Source organism: Marmota flaviventris, chromosome 6 (genome assembly GCF_047511675.1).
Source record: "Marmota flaviventris isolate mMarFla1 chromosome 6, mMarFla1.hap1, whole genome shotgun sequence".
Classification (NCBI taxonomy): domain Eukaryota; kingdom Metazoa; phylum Chordata; class Mammalia; order Rodentia; family Sciuridae; genus Marmota; species Marmota flaviventris.
Genome location: NC_092503.1, coordinates 75106693 through 75127438, shown reverse-complemented (window position 1 = coordinate 75127438; position 20746 = coordinate 75106693). Strand labels below are relative to the sequence as shown.

Sequence of the window (20746 nt, the reverse complement as noted above, 5' to 3'; positions counted from 1 at the left end):
AAAAATTGTTAGTATAATTCAGATGCCTATGGCATTATACCATTTATTTACCTTGACAGCACCATCTCGTTCATCAAAATGAATGAAAGCATAATCTTTTAGTTTCTTCACTCGTTCCAGTTTCCCAAACTGACTAAATGCCTTTTCTAAAATCTCTTCTGTTACGGTATTGGCAAGGTTGCGTACAAACAGCACTTTTACCTGAAATAAAAAAACAAATGTCCTGTGTATTTCCAAAGAGTTCAATTTCCAAGGTGCTACTATCTCACCCTGCAAAGTTAAGTTGAATTGCAATCACAAGAACATCATGAAAAATTAAATTTTTTAAAAAAATTAAAAATTAAAAAAGTTTTCAACTACTTTGAGGAAGTACTATGGAGTCAAGTTGTAGGATCAGGCCTTAAGACCTAAAACACTTTACCAAAGAAGATGGTGAAGCTGTCTCTGAACAGATGCTCAACATCACTTCTCATTGGGGAACCCATATAACAGTACTGAGGTAATACTATGTATCTAATAAACTGCCAAATCCAAAACACTAATACCAAATGTAAATGAGGATGTGAAGCAACCAAACACTTATTCACTGATGGGAGAGAGGGATGCAAAATGGCACACCTTTGGAAAAGTTTGGCAGCTCCCTACAAAACTAAATATTCTTACTAAAAGATCCAGCAATCCTGCTTCCCAATATTTACCCAAGAGTTGAAAACTTGCACTCAGATGAAAACCTTCACACAGATGTTTATAGCAGCCTTATTTATAATAGCCAAAAGCTGGAAGTATCCAAGATGCCTTTCAGCACATAAATGGAGAAGTAAAATGTGATACATACAAAATGAGATATTCACCACTATAAAGACATGAATTATAAAGCCACAGAAAGACATGGAAGATACTTCTTATACGCCTCTTAAAAGAAGCCAATCTGAAAAGTCTACATACTGCATGATCTGAAAAGTCTACATACTGCAAGATTCCAACTATATGACATTGTGAAAAGGCAAAATTAAGACAGTAAAAAATGATCAGTGATTGCCAGGGGCTGGAAGGTAGCAATGAAGAGGCGAAGAATAAAGGATTGTGGGATGGTAACACCTTTCTTTAGGAACCTTCAGGAACTGGGGCCTCACAAGAAGCAGCTAGGTCACAGGAGTGTGCCATTGGAAGGACATGGGAACTCAGACCCTCCTCTTCCTCTCTATTGCCTGACTGCCATAAGATGAGAAGCTTCCTCTACTACACATCCCACCATAATATACTGCCTTGCTATAAGCCCAGAAGCCAAGTCAGCCAAGTGACCGGAGACAGAATCCTTCTGCCAAAATAAACTTTTCTACCCTTTTTCATGTAATCTCAGTTACACGAAAAGCTAACCAACATGTCATTATACATTTGTCAAAATTCATAAATGCACACCAAGAATGAACTCTAATATGAACTATGAATTTTCAGTGTCCAACACTGGCTCAATTTTAACAAATGTACTAATCCAATGAAGGGTACTGATAGTGAGAAAAGCCCAGAACCAGATGAAGTGGGAAATCTATTTAAAAGGAAATACAGACTTTATACTTGGTTGCTTTTAATTATTAATTATTCTGCAATAAAAAGGGGATAGATATATCCTAATAATGTGAACAAGACCCTCTAGGAGAGCTATTCAATGTTTAAACTTAACACAGTGAACAAAACTAATTAGGATCTGCTGCTGAAATCTTAAAGGAGGAGGAAATATTAAAAATACTGGTAAGAGAGTAAGGATATAGCTCAGTGGCAGAACACATTCCTGGCCCTGGATTTAATCCCACCATTGAGAAGGAGGGCAAAAAAAGATAAATTCTTATTTGAGAAGCTTTCTCAATATATAGTTAAAAAATTTTTTTTTTGGCTATAAAACATTACCCTTTCTCCTAAAATACCTGAATAGTACCCAAATTTGTTAATCTAAAGTGGTAACCCCATAAAATCTTTATAAGTCAGAAGAAGCCCAAATATCTTCTGTCCAAGACCTTCACCTTTTAATAATACTGTTTTTCCATCAGTTCACACACGCCCCTCTTTAGATTGACACCTGGCCTATTAAAGGGAATCTCTAAAAGATAAAGCATAGAATAACTTAATTGCAAACTACACTAGTATATAGTGAAGTGGTGACTCAAGATATTTATTCTCACAGGATGTCTCAACTGATTGCTGAAGCAGGATGCCTAATAATAGCTAAACATTATAATTACAGCAGTTCTGCTGGGGCCAATACATCTCTCTATTTTTAACACAAAAACCATGTAAGCTAATGGCACAAGTCTCAAAACTCCAAGAAATTGCTCTTAAAATTCACACAAATATGGAACTGAACCATTTTCTATGGCATATGGGCCACTTCATCATAAGATTATAATAGCTAAGTATCCATGATAAAATTTCCATATTCATATTCACTTTCCACACACATTTATTACTAGTATGTGGCCCCAAGAAAACAACACTTTTCTCAATTCAGAAATGTGATTTACAACATGTACACAATTCATTTTATAAGTTTTCTCTCCTTTACCCTTCTCCCATTAACCCCTCAAAAATATCTGCTTAACTCCCCTATTTATTACCTTTGCCATAACTTCAGGATCAGGATCTTCTATGGGATCTGCCCATTCAACAGTTCCAACATTTCCCCAGACTTTGACTTTACCACTCATTAACCTACGCCTTGCCTGGGCCGCTGTTTTGTGATCTTCATATTCAAGAAAGCAAAAGCCTCTGTTTTTTTTCTTGTCATCAGGTTGGTGGTATAAAATGACGTCTGTAAGACCCTCTGAAAGTAAGCAACCATTCCAGGGAAATTAGATAAAGTAACTACCAAGAATAAGGACATGAAAGAATTTGTTTTTTTCTAAGATACTAAATATCAATATAAAAAACTTCTTAAACTAGTCATCTTTACAAATGACTGTTAAAAAAAAAAAAAAGACCATTAAAAAAAGACCAAATGATTTTCTTAATCTACCCTTTCAAGTTTTCCCAACCCAGAACCCCCCTGAAAACAAAATGTGACTTTGATTATTGCCAAAATGACTGTTTGACTATACTGACTATTTTGCTTCCACTAATTCTATCAGAAACAGTTAATAATCTTTATATAATAATTTAGGAAAATGACAGAATAAGTCAAACACAGACAAATTTTATTAAGTAAACAAACACTGAAATTCTAATGGTACTTTTCTGACTTCAGGTATTAATATTAATGGTTTTAATTCAAAAAAAATTAGCAAATATTATTGCCTAAGAATTTTGAATATTCCCAAAGACTAATAATTTGCTAAACACTGTAAACAGACAAGAATATTTTCTAATACAAGCCACCTGTCATTTTCAAGCTGTTATAAAAAGATGTTTTACAATTTGAAGAAATTATACCATATTAGCAATAACATTAATCTCAACTTATCAATAATACATATTTTAACACCTAAAAAGAACAAACAGAACTGTGTAAAACAAGAAGTAGAACAATGATTTGCGGACTCAGTTCAAATCCCACTAATTTACAGTTTTCCACAAATTATTTCCCAAAACTTTGTGCCTCTTTTTCCTTATTTAAAACATGGATCATCGACCTCATAAAGTTGTGGCAAGGACTCAATGAATCAACAAATGTAATGTTTAAAACAGTGCTTGGCAATCAGAAATTATGCCATTATCTTCATTATCATTAAAAGTTGCACCTCCTTTCAAATAAATCCAACTTACCTGTTACTTTGCTAAATTCTTCAAGAATCTGTTCCTTGGTTTTACTTTTAGGAATAGAGCCCACAAAAAGCCTATTGTTGGCAACTGAGATGCAGACACCAATGTGTTTTCCAGAACGAATTTCATGATTATTATACTGAAAGGGGAAAAAAGTGCACCACTTTTCAATTACTTGCATTAATTAGATGTATTCACCTTAGAAAATCCCCAAGTCCCATACACAAAATCAAAATTTTTAACAAATTACCACTGTGTGAAAAGAATTTCATACTTGAAAAAATGGTTTACTTTAATTCCCATATAAAAACGAATTATAATCAGAGATAACACAATGAAACAATTTTATGGATTTAATGCAAGAGTTTTTCACTGAATTCTTTAAATCCAGGGAGGAAGGTTTGAGCAGCTTAAATTCAAAAATGATAATTCTACAACACCTTAACTTTTACTTAAATCCATTCTGCCAACCAGTTATTTTCAGGCAAAGGAATGCAAATCCAGCAAGCTTTCTGCCTTCCTAGTAACCAGTATATGAAATCGTTTTTTCTCTCTATTCTCTTGTAATAACTTGCAATAAGGAATTTTCTGTTTCAAATATATACATCTAAAAACAGAATTCCTTTTTATAATACCCTTTTTTTTTTTGGTGGTGGTACTAGGAATCAAACCCAGGGGCACTTCACCACTGAGCTACATCTCCAGCCCTTTTGATTTTGAAAGGTCTTGCCAAATTGCCCTGGCTGGCCTTGGTTGCAATCCTCCTGCCTCAGCCTCCCAAGTCACTGGAATTAAAGGCATGCACCTCATTTCACTTTCATCAAGCATATAATAAATTCATGAAGGAAAAAAACAAATAGATTATGGTAAAACTATTATTATAAAACTACAGTAAAATGTAAATTCAATTTTCATGTAACCATGTCCTATAAAATGATAAGATATTAAAGGGCAGGTGCAAAATGATAAAAAAAATTATTTATAAATCAAAATACAGAAATATTCAAATTTTTTAATTTAAAAGTATCCAAATTATCTGGAAAAGTGGATTAAATGAATTATGTAGTTAAAACCACCTCAAAAATGTTATTAATAATTGTGGGTGTGATAGTAATTATTAATTCCTAACACCTGGCCTTAACATCAATTTCATACATACATACAAGTGGAAATAAACTAAAGAACCCACATTAATTTCCATACAACTTATAGAATGGCTTTATGGGGGGGAAAACATTCTTTATTATTTATTACTCTCATTTTTGCACAATAGGTACATCAGGTATAACAGAAGAAAACAATCCACAAAGTCAATTCTTCCATATCCCCTTTCCATCTCCAGGTAAGTTCACACACTGCACCTCAATTCAGATGTTTCATACCTTCTACCTGCCTGGCTCTGTTCAAGCTATCCAAGTCTCTGGACACTGTGGTCCCAAATTTATCTCTATATTTATGTCAAAGACAGAACCTTGGGGCTGGGGTTATGGCTCAGGAGTAAAGTGCTCGCCTCGCATGTGCAAGGCTCTGAGTTCGCTCCTCAGCACCACATAAAAATAAATAAAGGTATTGTATCCAACTGCAACTAAAAAATAAATATTTTTTAAAAAGACAGAACTTTTTTTTTAATCATTTTTCCTATTGAAAACATTTCTGCAGTGCACAATGGCACACACCTGTAATTCCAGCAATTTGGGATCCTCCCAAGGTCAGCCTAGGCAAATTATCAAGACCCTGTTTCAAAATAAAAAATGAAAAGAGCAAGAGATACAGTTCAGTGGTAGACAGCCCCCAGGTTCTCAATGGCTCCCTATCACCAAAAAGATAAAGTTCAATGCTTGAACATCAAAAGCCCATCCTAAAACTCCTGGCTACTTTCCCTTTCTCTCCACAATAATTTAGTCATTTATTTATATCGGTTCTCGAGTGTGCAATACTTTCAAAGCCTCTGAAGAAAAAAATGTGTGAACTTCTACCAAACTCTTCCAAATACCAGTAAAACAGAGTTCAACCATTAAATACTCTGCAATTCCTCAGTCCTATAAAGGTTAACAAAAACACCCTTTCATGTTAACAAAGACCAATAGTCCTCAATCGGAGTAACTTTGCCCCTAGACAAGGCATCTGACATTACTGGTTGTCATAAGTTGTGTAGGGGTGTGTGTGGGGGGGGGGGGGGGGGAAGGTTGTCTTGCCACTGGTATTTATTGGGTAAGTAAATGTCAGTAATACTGGGAAACATCCTACCATTCACACAGGACAGGACAGCCAATCACAACAAAGAATCATCTACTCTAAATAAAACAACAGGAGTGGTGAGGTTGAGAAATCCTATCATATACTGTTTTCTAACATATCACGTAAGGTCTATTTACCAGTTTTTCTTTTCCATCAACCCAAAAGCCTCTTCGAAGCAGAAACATTTGTTATCAGAAAATATTGTCACTATGATTGAATCTGTCATTGTTTGGGATTATGGATAATTAGACGATAGTGCCTTACTTCTACAAACAGGTCAACCTAAGAACACAATAAATTGCATTTAAACATGTATACCCCCCAATAGATTTTTATAATCAAGCATCAAATAGCCAGCCTTAGTGGCATGTCAATAATTTTGGATTTGGTTTTCTAGTCTGTAACTCTTAAAAAGTTGACAAAAACTGTAGAAATATATTTAAAAAAAAAAAAAAAGGAAGGAAGGAAATACAAAATGTTTAAAGGGAAAAACAGGAATTTCAAGGGTGACACTAGTGGTATCATCATCATCATGTATTTTGTTTTCCAAAAGTTCTAAAAGTGAAGTTAATTAAGAAATACATAACAAAAACATGAATTCTTGGATATACCAACAAAATAATATTGAAAGCAAAAACAATCCTCACAAGAACTCTAGCAGTGAAAGGCAAGACAATAGAGGAAAAAAATTCCCTCAAGGCATCAATCAGAAATATAGGGAAGCCAATCCATTGATTATACTGGTAGTGTAGCCAACACTTCCAGCAACTACCAACATAATCAATGCTACCTCTTATAAATTATTATTTTTACTATTATCTACAGAAAAACCATTTCTTTCCTTCTAACCCATCATGCCAGCTCGTCTCTGAACAATAACATGAATATTTAGCAAAAGTTATAAAATAAACTTTTTCTCCCACATTCAAAGAAAACTTAGAACAGGTAGCACAGAATAAATTAGCTCTCCAATGAAAATACAAGTCTTTAAAGGAGCAAAGAAACCTTGTGGGCATACTATCCAAATAAAACAAAGTACTCAGAAATAAACATTTCTTGAATGCTCCATCTACGAAGTATGTGTATTTAAATGTCCAAATGCTTAATCTTTCTCACTCCACTACCAAACTTTCACCTCAAGTAACAAATCTCATCTCAGCAAGCAGGTTAACAACAGTTGAGTTTCATGGTGAAAAGGAAACACAAAAATCTAAGCCTGAAGAGAAACTCAAATTTAACAATGATGAGCCCTAACCACTCACAAACATGAGATCTTTTCTACTTTTGGAAGGTGAGCCCTAGCTTTCAGGCCCAATGCCACAGTAGGGTCACCAAATATAAAGATGAACTTTGACCATTCAATGTGGTTTTAGTACTTATGTATCCAAAATAGGAGGTCTGAGAGTTCTTAAAATACAGAACTTAAATATTTCATTTAGACTTAAATTTTTAAGTCATTTTTTTCCTTCTTCATCGACATCAGCTACCAAATTCCCAGAAATTTAGCAGTTTCAGATATGGAATCTGATCAGTTCTAACTCTTCTCAGTGAAGTTACTACCTCCCCCAAGCCCATCCATTTTAATTTTAAGCATTACTGGGTCTAAGTCTACTTCCCTAAAAATTCTAAAGTAAATCCATTTCTTCCCCAAATGACAGCACTTCATTTACCTGTACAAGTTCATGACTCAGTTGTTCTCTCTGATTGACTAATCATTCCTTCTTTGATAATGGCGAACTAAAATGCCTCCAAGAAACTGGCAGTGTCACTTAAGAATGTCATTCATAACACAATATTAGTAGATGTAGACTAAGATTGAGAATTTTAGATTGGACCGGAGACCACTAATTTTCCACTTCTTGACACCATACACTCCTATTACAGGTAGTCCACGTTATTTAGCTTATTTGGCATTCACATCATATTGCTGACTCACAGCACAGCTTATTTTACAAAGTACTTCAATTTTGTCAACTCCATTCTATTAGTAGTCCAAATCGGACTACCTTACCCTATCGAAGTTTTTCAAACCTTGATTTTATCACCCAAGGCATTATCCTCATGGCTTACAGATTTAACACCTTTCAGTCCAACTATACCCTCACATAAGGTACTGATAAAAATTTAGATAAGTTCTACAAAATATCATTAGTAGCCAATCATTTCTCTATTCAAAATCTTTGCCCCCTCTCTATTGCTGCCATCCTCCTTTTGTCCTTTTTTCTCTTCATCCAAATATCCTTCATTATTCAAACATTTACATAAAGCCACCACACCAAGGCTCAAACTTTAATGGGACTAGGCAATTCTAAACTACCACCTTCTGGCATTGGTTTTTATTAAAGTTTTATCTCCTACTTATTTCCTCAAAACAGTTTTAACTATGTATACTTGCTTTCTTCAGTGTGCTGCTCAAATCTTTCACACAATCCTTCTCTACCAAACCTAATTCAAAGCAATCTCTCCCTTCATCCTTTCTTCACTCGTTTCACCATATGCTTGCATTTTAATTGCAGGTGTCTTCTAACATAAACTTTTCTAACGTCAAAAAACTTGCATATCCATAATAAACCTTTTCATGTTAAACATAATACTTGCTAAATTTCTACTAAAGTATTTTGTAATCTATTTTGTTAGCTGCATTCATCAGAACAGTTTTACCTACATTATGTTGGTAGGACGACTGTGGTAAATAAAACCGTCAGTGGCTGTTAAAATTTTGACTTTCAATGTGCAAACAAAGATCTAATCTAGGGCTAGGGATGTGGCTCAAATGGTAGCACACTCGCCTGGCATGCATGAGGCACTGGGTTCAATCCTCAGCACCACATAAAAATATTTTTAAAAATCTTTAAAAAAAAAAAAAAGATCTCATCTACTCCAGTGTTTGTAACATGAGACACTAGTAGCATTTTCACCAGGACATTTTCCTTATTTGGACTGTCACAGCACTGCAGCACCACTGACCCTAGCCTCCAATTCCAGTAGCATACCAAATAAATATACATAACACACTTGCCTGCCCTTCTTCCTGGTTACTGTAATAATCAAAACCCCATATATTCCCAAATAGGTGAGGGGAAAGCTCATTATCACACACTCATCTATCTAATCTCTATATCTGATGGTAGCACAGAATAAATAAAATTACTGCAAATGAAACCTTTGAGCTACATAGAAATATAAATTATTGGGTCAAACGATGTATTAGATGGCACTAGTCAGCCAGTCAGGTTATTTACCCACCATCTATTACATAGTGGCACTGTTCTACAAGGTTAGCAATATGGGGTGGTTGGCTTATATTCTTTTACTAAGTCAAAAAATAATTTTAGCAGGGCACAGTGGTGCATGCCTCTAATCACAGTGACTCATGAGGCTCAGACAGGAGGATTCCAAATTCAGCCAGCCCTTAGCAAATTATTGAGGCCCTAAGCAACTGGGCAAGACCTGTCTCTAATACAAAAAAGGGCTAGGGACGTAGCTCAGCGGTTAAGTGCCCCTGGGTTCAATCCCAGGTACCCAATAGATAGAAATAATTTAAGCAATGCCTTAAATTTTTTTTTTTTTTTTTTTTTGGCTTCTTTAACTCACAATTACCACCTACACAAAGCAGGAAACGTTATTATATGTATGTATGTATTTATTTGTGGTGCAGCACCTGGGGCTTCATGCATACCAGGGAGATACTCTACCCCTAAACCACACCCCCAGTCCAGCAAAACCTATTTCATAAAGATCAGGATATAACTGGAAGTTAATGGTATAACTGGAAGGTAAGCTGCTCAAAGTCAGGAAAGGCCTTCCAACAGGACCTTATTGATAAGTCATCAGCGGTAACATCTGGGCTGCTTTCCAAGCGTAGAAAAGCAAAATAGCAGAAAGTGGTCTACAGATAAAAATGGCCATAGTTTATTTGGAAGACAAAAAAGAAGGGCAAGTGAAGCTGTTAAGAGAAAGATCATGAAAGGAGGAAGAGGTAGGCAAGGACCTGATTGGATATGCATGGTTTGGAAGTTTTCAGCATGGGAATATTTTTATCTAATCTGTACTGTTAAATGTAAAGGACAACAGAAGTCAGTGAGAGTAGTCAGGATTCTTCAGTAGTCCGAATGGTACAAATGGTACCACAGTGTTAACAGTAAAGATGGTATAGGTGATAGATGCCAAAAATATCTTGGCAGTGGAGGCATGACTTACCTTGTGAGCTCTTTTTACCACTGCCTAAATACTAGATAATTTAAAGAATCACACTACTTGGTGTCATAATTTGTACTGATGGATTCAATTGTGTTCTAGTTAATGTAGCACTTAGCACCAAGCCTATCCCTCAAAAAGTACTCAAGTGGTAACTATTAATTACCTTTTCATAAGTTTAGATACTATCTCCCTAGCTAGATTACCATCATTTAGAGATGGGCTTGTTTTACTCCCCCAAAATACAAAGCAGATGTTGGTTGAAAATATGGTCATTCGAGAATGCTTCAGTTTCTTGTAACTCCATGCTTCTTCTGCTAGTAAGATCCATTAACCCATTTTTACAAGCAATCCACATGCAAATTATAATCTGTAAATTTTTAATCTTGGATAACAATTGCTGAATCAGTATTTTTTTTTTTAAAAAAGGACAAACACCTGAACAAACTCAACCTCAAGATATTCAAGACACTCAAATGTTTCAATTTTTTCTGATGTATAAATAAATGCAGAATGGGGCTGGGGATGTGGCTCAAGCGGTAGCGCGCTCGCCTGGCATGCGTGTGGCCCAGGTTCGATCATCAGCACCACATACAAACAAAGATGTTGTGTCCGCTGGAAACTAAAAAATAAATATTAAAATTCTCTCTCTTTAAAATAAATAAGAATAAATGCAGAAGAGGTACTTTCACAACATTTGTCATGTATAACTACAGTGACACTTCAATTATATAAAACTGCATCTTTATATTAGAGTTGTAACTCAAAAAGAGACTCAAGATAAAATACAAGAAGGGACAGTTTCCAAAGTATGCTCCCTTGAGGAATGTATTTAGGAAGGAAAAAGGCATTTCCACAACTGAATACAAAGTAGCAAAAAACACTGAAAATCAATTTGAGGGTTTTTTTTGTTTTTTGTTTGCTTTTTAGATATTTTTCCAGAATGTTTAAATTACATCACTTTCTCTAAAAACCTAATCCTTACTTTTATTGCTGTATTTAATCAAACCTCTCAAATCCTATCCACAATAAAAAATTCTTTAAAAAAAAGCAAATATGTCCAACTCAACCCAATGGACATACATCAATACCACCCACACACACAAAAAAAAATTCAGGCACCAAAATGCAAAGCTTCCTATTTGTCAAATAGTAAAATACAATTGTATCCTCAGATAAGGACTCAAATCACAACAGAGAAACCCATAAAGAAGTGGTAAAGGTTTAGGACAAGAGTTAGTTCATAGACCAATCAAAAAGGCTGCTTGGTTATTTTAAGAAATTTCTATATGAGTTAGAACATTTGCATCTTAATATTTATATTAATATATAGTAATATAGGCTAAAGATATAAATAAGTGTCCTCTACCAATGCAATTTTGCAACAACTTTGTAGAAACCTGTTAAGCTAAAACAACTATCCAAACTAAAACACTTCAAAACATACTTACTGGCACTCAAAAGACACTGACCTATCTTTACTATAAGCCTTCTAGAAATCATCTAGAAACAAGAATCTACCATAACAAGTATAGTATGACATCAAGAATTAAATAATCTACAATTTCAATTTAATGGTTCTTTTCCAAAATGATTCCAATACCACATTACTGGCTAAATTTTGTATTAGGTTTTTGTAGCAAGATAGTTCATTGAGTTTCTCAATCGTTCTGCATTTTCATATTAAAACTTAACAGCTGCTTTTATTAAAAAAAGAAAAGTGGGGCTGGGGTTGTAGCTCAGTGGTAGAGTGCTTGCCTCGCATGTGTGAGGCCCTGGGTTCGGTCTCCAGCATCACGTAAAAATAAATAAAAAAAAGAATAATAAAGATACTGTGTCCATCTACAACTAAAAAATATATTAAAAAAAAAAAAAACTTACTACCACTTTGTTGCTACCCAGCAAAAATACTCTGAAATTAAGCATATAATTTCTAAAGTACCTCTTTCTAAAGCTCCAAAAAGTCCTTCATTTTACCTGAACTGATAAAACCAAAATTTTGACAGCTCCAAGGTTACAATGCTATCAGTGAATGGCTCCCTATGAACCAATATCCCCTCTGAAATAGGAAGCATTCTTTTAAGGAGAGCAGTTACTCCTTACTAAAAAGTGACAAAATTCCTGAATTCTCTCTTTAAAGAAACCCATTTTTCTAATGTCAAATCTCCACAACACTCAATTATGTGTACACACACACACACAAACACACAAACACAATGTAAGAATTCAAGCAATACAGAACAGCAAAATAAAGCATACTGATTTTTCTCCTTAAAGTCTGCCTTAAAATGTGATACAGGTTGAGCATCCCAAATCTGAAAATCAGAAATCCAAATACGATGCACAAAACCTTGGAATTCTCAAGCATTTCAGATTTTTGCATTAGGGACGTTCAACCATTAAAGCCTATGCAAATATCCCAAAACTGGAAAAACTCTGAAATCTGAAATCTACTTCTGGTTCCAAGTATTTTGGATAAGGGATACTTAACCTGTATATATGGGGAAAAAAATATTTTTTAGAAGAAATTACTCAAGAGTTTTCTCAGAATTATCACAAAATGTTAGATAAGGCAAAATTTAAAAACATCTGTCCAGTGAGTGACCCATCTACAAAAGTTTCCTTCTACTTGTATTCCTTGTTAAGTTCCATAGGTTTAAATTAACCTCTGGCTCTTAAATTCTAAATAAATCATAGAAACCTTGATTCACAGAATTTAATAAAACTTTTGGCAAACGCATATAGTTCCAGCTACTTAGGAAGCTAAGGCAAGAGGATCACTTAAGCCCAGGAGTTCAAGATCAGCCTGAGCAATGCAGTAAGACTCCATCTCGGCGGGGGGAGTTTGAAGTTAAATAAGCCATTTTAAACATTAAAATTTCTTTACAAAGTCAGAGAAACTAACTAGGTTTTCACCTATCTGGTATTTTTTTTTTTTTTAAGAGAGAGTGAGAGAGATAGAGGTAGAGAGAGAGAGAATTTTTTAATATTTATTTTTTAGTATTTGGCGGACACAACATCTTTGTTTGTATGTGGTGCTGAGGATCGAACCCGGGCCGCACGCATGCCAGGCGAGCGCGCTACTGCTTGAGCCACATCCCCAGCCCCTATCTGGTATTTTTAAATCAAATATTGCCACTCGACATAAAACCCCTTATGGCATTATCTAGAAATTTATAACAATGTCTTTGTAAATTTTTGAAAAAAATATGGCTCAGATGCAGCCAGAAAACTATGAGAGCACTATTACAGTTATTTTCCTAAACTTTTCCACATTCCTATAAATTTAAATTCACAAACACACATACAAAAACCCTATCTTTATGCCAGGTGTTTCAAGAACTAGTAACCAGGAATTCTACATACTACTCATAGATCCTGACTCTAAAACTATTTGTGTAAATACTTCACAATGTTTACACAGAAAATGTCGAATATATTGCCTAATGAAAGGCACAATAAGAAAAAAACCTGGCAATAAAGATAGTGAATATGAAGATTTGGGAGGAGGGGACAACAACAACAAAAAAACTTACCAATTTAACAGCCTCTTGAGCTGCTTCTTTTGTACAAAAAGTGACAAACGCATAACCTCTATTGAGACCAGTGAGTGGATCCATCATTAGACGAAGATCCCATATAGGTCCAGCTTTCTCAAATAATGGAACAAGCTCATCCTCAAACAGATCTCTTGGGATCTTCCCCACAAATATCTGTAAATTAAATATGAAGTAAAAACCATGGAGAATTCTTTAGGAAACCAGATACCTGTGCTTTATTACAAAAGGTACAAGTTTTTAGTTTCTTTACCTCAGTGCCAACAGAAGGCTGCTGACCTGAATAAACAGAATCTGGAGGCGGTCCCCCATACTTCCTCTGTCCAGTGGTCACATCAAGTGTGTAGCCTGTTCTTTCCAAGAGTGCCTTGAAAAGTTCAAACACCATTGATACTTTTAGTATTAGACTATCTATATTCACACATTTATAGTAGTTAAAAATCAACCTTGTTCAAATCTTTCTAATTATCTTAGCAACATTCCCCCATAAATATATTTCTGGGATCTTGTTTAAAATTTTCCCTTTAATATGTACTTATTGCCCTGAACATACTGTCAAAACTTCAGGATCCTCTGCCAAATTAAAATAATCTCAATTACTGGTGGTGAAAATTAAGCTCCATCAACAACTTCCAGGAGATGATGTATCCACTCCACTAATACCTCCTAAAAAATAACTGCACCTAACTTGATTAACTATAAATTTCTTACCAGTGTGTACCTGACTCCTAGGTACACACTGCCATTCTGGTCATTTTGTCAACCCCTGAAGATATTATACTCCCCAAACCAAGGAAATTGCATGGAAATGGAAGGAGACCCTCATTGTTATACAAAATTACATATAAGAGGAAGTGAGGGGAAAGGGAAAAAAAAAAAAGGGAGAGAAATGAATTACAGTAGATGGGGTAGAGAGAAAAGATGGGAAAGGAGGGGAGGAGAGATAGTAGAGGATAGGAAAGGCAACAGAATACAACAGACACTAGTATAGCAATATGTAAAAACGTGGATGTGTAACCGATGTGATTCTGCAATCTGTATCCCGGGTAAAAATGGGAGTTCATAACCCACTTGAATGAAATGAATGAAATATGATATGTCAAGAACTATGTAATATTTTGAACAACTAATAATAAAAAAAAAAAAGAAACTTGTGAAGTACGGGAAAAACAAACTCGTATTATTTGACATTAAAGTACCATGCATCACAGGTTAGCACAGGTAATTCAGAAAAGTCAAAATGACTAAAAAATTTATGACATTGCAACAATGTAACTTAACTTCTACATTTTATCTCCCTGAAAGTGAACTGTTAAAATTTACACAACTCATTTCACTTAAGAGTAGGAGTTTCTCTTCACTCCTTATAATGGTAGGTAAAAGTACTAAAGAGTAGCCCATTAATCTTTAAAGAAAAAGTCAAGAATTAGTCCCACCTCTCTACCACATCAGCCACAAAACAAACATGGTTTTCTCTAAACAACAAAACCAATCTACTAATTAGCTGGTAATTCTGAAATTTAAAAAAAAAAAAAAAAATCCTATGACAAAACTTGTTAAAATGTTGTCAAATGGTTTGGGATGGCCACGTTTTTTTTTTTTTTTTGGTTTGTTTATAACATTTTCTACCCAAAGAACATTAAATATGAAATTATTAAGCTAGGAATGTAGTATTTGCCTAGCATGCTTGAAGTTCTGGGTTTAATCTCCAGCACCATCAAAAAGAAAGTATCATTCATTTACAAAAACACATAATTCACATGCAAAAAAGCCTTTGTTCTTCAACTTTATAACCAAGAAGTTCACAAGAAGCTATTTAAAGTAGTTCTTTCTTCTTTAACCCCCAAATAGGACTGCTTCATAGCACAGTACAACACTGGGTAACAAAACTAAAAATATGACTATCACATAAACCAAATGGCTTATTCCTATTCTCACATGTCATCTGTGCCAGTAGAGTTATGCTTTCTTTTAATCTTTCTATGATCCAAATAACACCTTTTGTCAATGTATTTTAAAAAAAAAAAAATTACTCCCCATCAAACATCCTATAAAAATGTCTATCACAATTTAGATACCATTAAAGCTTTAAACTACCTTCCAAACACAGAATTGAAAGACATACAAACTCATTTTGTTTATAAAGTTTTAATGTAATAAAATTAACTTCCCAATATATATTTAATTATAAGTAGCATAATTACAATGGGGAAAATCCCCATTTTTTCATGGGGAAAAATACATTTATAATTTAAATTCAATTCACTAACAAATAGACTTTTTAAAGTCTCAAATTCTTGGTTGACATTAAGCTAGTTCCATCTTCCAATCTTATCTATATTACAGGATTCCCTCTTCCCCCCTATTAAAACCTTATCTAACATCTATGCCTTTCTTAATAACTTGTCTTCTCAAACCCTAACTCTTGGCCCAAGAACAGTGGTGCAACTATAAAAGAACACAAAATTAAAAACTAATATGAACCATATTTCTATGAACTAGAAAACTCACCAACACAAAGATCAAAATCTAGCTGAATTTAAGGCCATCTCCCATGACCTTAAAATTACCCAAAAAAGCCTTTCACCCCATTTGTTTCTCATTTACATTTCCACACTGAACAATCTTACTGTTAAAGGTTGCTTTTAGAAATAAAACAAGCTAACCTTAATAAAAGATGCTAATGCAAGAAGCAGTGTTAAAATTACAAATTCACTGGGGCTTGAGCCTTCTAAGATAATAAAACAGCAGTTTACTACACACTTTCTACCAGCAGGTAGAAAAGTAAACCAATTCCTCCCAGTTTGATCTGTCAGTAAACTAACTTGTATCTTTATAAAAAGTATCTAGATATATAATGGATAGGTTTCTTTAAATGTTTTATTTGGCATATTAATAACCCAGATTTAAACATTAGTAGCTAACAAGAACAGCAAATTGTTTTTTTCTGTTCTAAATGTCCAGATACTTTCAAAAAACAGTAATTAGAAAAGACGAACAATCTTTAAAATATAAATACATAAATGTCACACCAAAGGAATATTTATCAAAGCTACAAAATGGTTAAGGGAACTTCAAAAGGAATTTTTAAAGACATACCTTAATTTTTGCTTCATCTGGTCCTTTACTAGAATCTGCAACTTTGGTCCCCTGTTTTTCTCTCTGCCTATAAGTCTTCATGACTCCACATAAAAAGGCACTTTTGTTCTGCAAAAAAAATTTCCATTCATATTTAACAATTACCATTTATATGTCTAATAAAACCAAAATCTGTGTATCAAAACTAATCAAAATTTTTAATCTTTCTACACTGACATTAAATTAACATTACCTGAACATGAGAGAGATCACTGTCTTTAAACTGTTGAAGAACTGCCAATGCGCCGTCTTCATTGAACTCTTTTAAAGCTTCAATAGCTCTTTCATCTAAATCACTATGTGCAACTAGCCCTGGAGAAGAGAAAACTTAATTAGTTATCAACTTTCAACATTTCTGAAAAAGTTAAAAAATATAAAAGACCTGTATGGGCCAATATATGTATGTTTGTGACAACAATTTTATTCCCCTTATCTGCCTAATGAAAAACAAACATTCCTTAGCCACTCAAAATTGCATTCTGAACTAAATAATGCCTCTCAACCACACAATACAAGTCAACTTATTTTACATTGTTTTGTGTCCAAGTCAGATGGTTCTCAACACTACCTTATTTCTACAGTAAATATACAGACTTACAAATCCTAAAGTCAACCAACAAAATACCAAGCATGACAACTGAACATCTACTCAATTACAAGTACCACTAGAAAAAAGAACCACCACACCAATACAGACAACAAGTCTACAGTTACCAAGTTATTTAACAAGAATCCTATTATAAAAATACCCAAAAAAGTCACATGGTCTGCTCCCAACATTTAGCAGCTGTTGCTACTGTCATATAGTTATCCATCAGGCCAGTCAGCCTTCCCCTAGGGAGGGCCTATCCCTGCTTAACACTTCCCTCCCTCTACACACCTTAACCTCTAGTTCAAACCTAAGTTAACCAACTATCAGAACAAGTCAAATCTCTAGTTCCCACACTTATTGGAAACCACAAAAAGTTGCTATTTTAGCTCAAAGCCAGAAATCCAATAGAAAAATTTCATAATGTAATTTTGCAAGTGTTAGTTCTTACCTGCAACGTAAATTTCATCTAGTTTTTCAGCAACTTTCTGTGGTAAACCAGCATCAAGCAATGTCTGAAAATTTTCTGAATGGATAACTGCAGAAGTAGTATCCATGGGCTCTTCAGTACCATTTCCATTAACATGTTCTGTAGCCATGTTTCCAGAGATCTGTTCAAACGCAATAAGCAAAATTAAACTAGGATCTTCAAACAGAATACAGGACAATATGAGAAGCCCAATCTTTACTTTCTCTACCACTTACTACACCAATCAACCTGTGCCTCCCTTGAAAAAAAGCCTTACTTTAGAGTCACTATCGCCTGACAAGCCAGATTTGGAGCCCAGGGCACAGAAGGACCGATATGCTATATTCTTCCTGAGCACCACCCCTGACTCACCTGCTAACACTCCCTAGAAAAAACCATATTACAAAGGAAGCCCAATCAGCACGGAGACGAGTCAGCGTGCCACATGCAGCTGTTCCCGTACGGAAAAAAAGGTGTGTGTAAAGAAAGCAAAGCTGGGCTCGTCCCTCTCCAAGGTAAACCCCCAAAGTGCGCTTTTCCCGCCTGCCGCTTAAAGATCAGTAACAACAGCCAGCGAAGAACAAAGCGTTTACACAAGACACCTTCCCACCACCCAATTTCTCCACCCTTCACCCCCACACCCCAAAGCCCGCCCCCGACTCCGCACCCAGACCGGCAGCCTCACCACTGCAGCCGCCAGGAGCCCATTAAGAAACACGTGCTCTACGCCTTCAAAATGTCCTACAACTTCCTTCAACGGAAACCCACCAAGTCCCAGGCCAAGACGACCATCACTGGCTCCCAAAATCAACCCGCAGCCGCGGTCCGAGCCCCCAAAACGCTGCAGAAGCACAACCTCGCCCCTCAACACCCAGGCCGCGGAGGCGCCAGGCCACAGGCTCTCCCCGCCCCCAGCGCCGCCGTCTCCGCCGTGACACATGGCTCTCTGCCTCGGGCGCTCCCCGGGCGCCGGCGACCCCCGGCCCGGCCAAGACTTGACCTGGGGCGCGCGGTGGAAACCCTCATCCCCAGCCCCTCGGTGCAGTGACTGCGGCGCCGGGACCGACAAGCCCGCGGCGTGAGGGCGTTCCGCGGACAGCCCCGCGCCTGCAAGACCCCGAGCACCGCCCAAGCACGCCGCACGGCCGCGGGACCGGCTCCTCTCCGCCCACTCCCGCGGCGACGGCCACGACACCACCAACTCTGCCGCCGCTCGCGGTCCGCGCGGGCCACGGGGCCGCGGAGGCACCTCCTCCTGGAGCGCCGTAGACAAAGCCCGAACAGCAGCAGCACATGGAGAGGAGGAAGTGTCGGCGCGAGCCGCGGCCTACTCCGAGACAGCCCCAGTCAACGTGCTCCCCTGCCCCTTGGAATCCATTTTCCAGAAAAGCCGGTTTCTCCCCGAGCCGCCCTCCCCCAGCTCACTCCACAATGTCATGGAGCTCCCCTCCCAGACCCGGGTCCAGGCGGTCGTTACCTCCCCGTTCGGCTGCGGCGGAGGAATCCTGTCCGAAGGGATCGGGTTGCGGGAAACGCGTGCTCGCTGCTCTCTATGTCCGGCGCGAGTGGAGCTGTTGTAAAATGGCGGCCGAAGCTCACGCCGCTGGCAGCAAACCCGATCCAGTTCCACTCGCCTCCGAGCGCGCTCCCGGTGCGCGCGCGCCCCCGCGTGACCCCCCTTCCCTCCCCTCCCTCGCGCGTCCGCTTCTCTCACTCCCTCAGCCCCTGCCCTCCTCCAGCTCCTCCTTCTCCCCCTACCACCTCTACCAGCCTCCGTCCGCCCTCTTCTCTCGGCCTTTCTTCTTCCCTTCCTTGCTCCTCTCTCCCACCGCTTTCACTCCCGTCTGCGGCCGCTCAGGCACGAGTGGCCGCCTTTCCTCTCCTCGTTCGCACTCTCGCTCACTCCCTCCTTCGCTCTATCTCGGCCCCGTCCCCCAGTCCCTGCCGAGTCGGCTCCTCTCTTTCTCTCTCCCGCGCTGACGTGACGACGTAGCCTACGCCTCGGGACGCGCGCCCGCGGGCACCGCCCCCACGCCCCGCCACCTCCCTCGCTCCTCACCCGGGGGGGCGCGAGACCCCGCCCTTCCGCTCCGGCAGCGGCCGAGGGGCCGAGAGTGAATGAAAGGCCCGCCCCTTCCCCTCCCGACACTCCCCCCTCCCACTCCCCTCCTGGCGGGGCGGGCCGGCTCAGCATGTCCCACTCGTTCTCCTTTGTCAGGAGACAGGCATCTCCCCACCCCGCCCCACCCCCCCGCCGCAGCCCCACGCGTCTGCCCCACCCCCGCCGGGGCCGGGGGAGCATGGGGCTGGGGGCGCAGAGTGCGGCCGCAGCTTCTCCGAGGGCACCCACCGGTCGGTGCACCGGCCCCCGCCCCGGCGCCGCCGCCGCGTAGTCGTTCCAGGCGGTGTCCACGCCGCCGCCACCCCGCGCTCTTCTTGCTCGGGAAGCTGCAGGCGCACGTGTCCCCCGGGGCGGGGCGAGGCAGACAATGGGGCCGCGGGGGAGGGGAGCGGCGGGGAGACCCGCGGATCTTTGCTCTGCTGGGTCGGCGGGACTGGAGTGCGGGAGTCTCCTTGGGGAGACCCGGTTTCCCCAACTGGACAGTGGGGCTTCCCGGAGCCCCGCACGGCTCAGCATTCACGAGAATCTTGCGGGAAGGGAGGGGCGCGCCGGACTCAGACGAGGAAACCCCAGCTGCTTTTGAAGGGGGAACGGGGCAGGCTTTGCCGGAGCCAGGAGTGGCTCGCTCCTCGGGGTGATACCAAGGCCAGATTTGGAAGCGAAACCACCCGGTGGTGAAGGGTTGT

The 20746-nt window shown here is 38.5% G+C and overlaps 1 protein-coding gene across 5 annotated transcripts in view; it reads right to left on the bottom strand.

Annotated features, from left to right (window-relative positions):
- Positions 1-20386, bottom strand: part of Syncrip (synaptotagmin binding cytoplasmic RNA interacting protein) — a 27330-nt gene extending 6944 nt beyond the window's left edge. For 2 of the 5 annotated variants that reach the window (XM_071613225.1, XM_071613226.1), the window contains exons 1-9: positions 20289-20383; positions 17921-18080; positions 17074-17192; positions 16842-16949; positions 13996-14109; positions 13722-13898; positions 3754-3889; positions 2610-2815; positions 52-201 (exon numbers count right to left, since the gene is read on the bottom strand). In XM_071613225.1, coding sequence (XP_071469326.1) covers positions 52-201; positions 2610-2815; positions 3754-3889; positions 13722-13898; positions 13996-14109; positions 16842-16949; positions 17074-17192; positions 17921-18068 — 1158 coding nt within the window. In that variant the 5' untranslated portion in view covers positions 18069-18080; positions 20289-20383. Of the gene's footprint in view, positions 1-51; positions 202-2609; positions 2816-3753; positions 3890-13721; positions 13899-13995; positions 14110-16841; positions 16950-17073; positions 17193-17920; positions 18081-19415; positions 19607-20288 lie in introns of those variants that run through there. The other 3 variants (XM_071613224.1, XM_027928080.3, XM_027928084.2) reach the window with 3 other exon arrangements.
- Between the last annotated feature and the right edge of the window lie 360 nt (positions 20387-20746).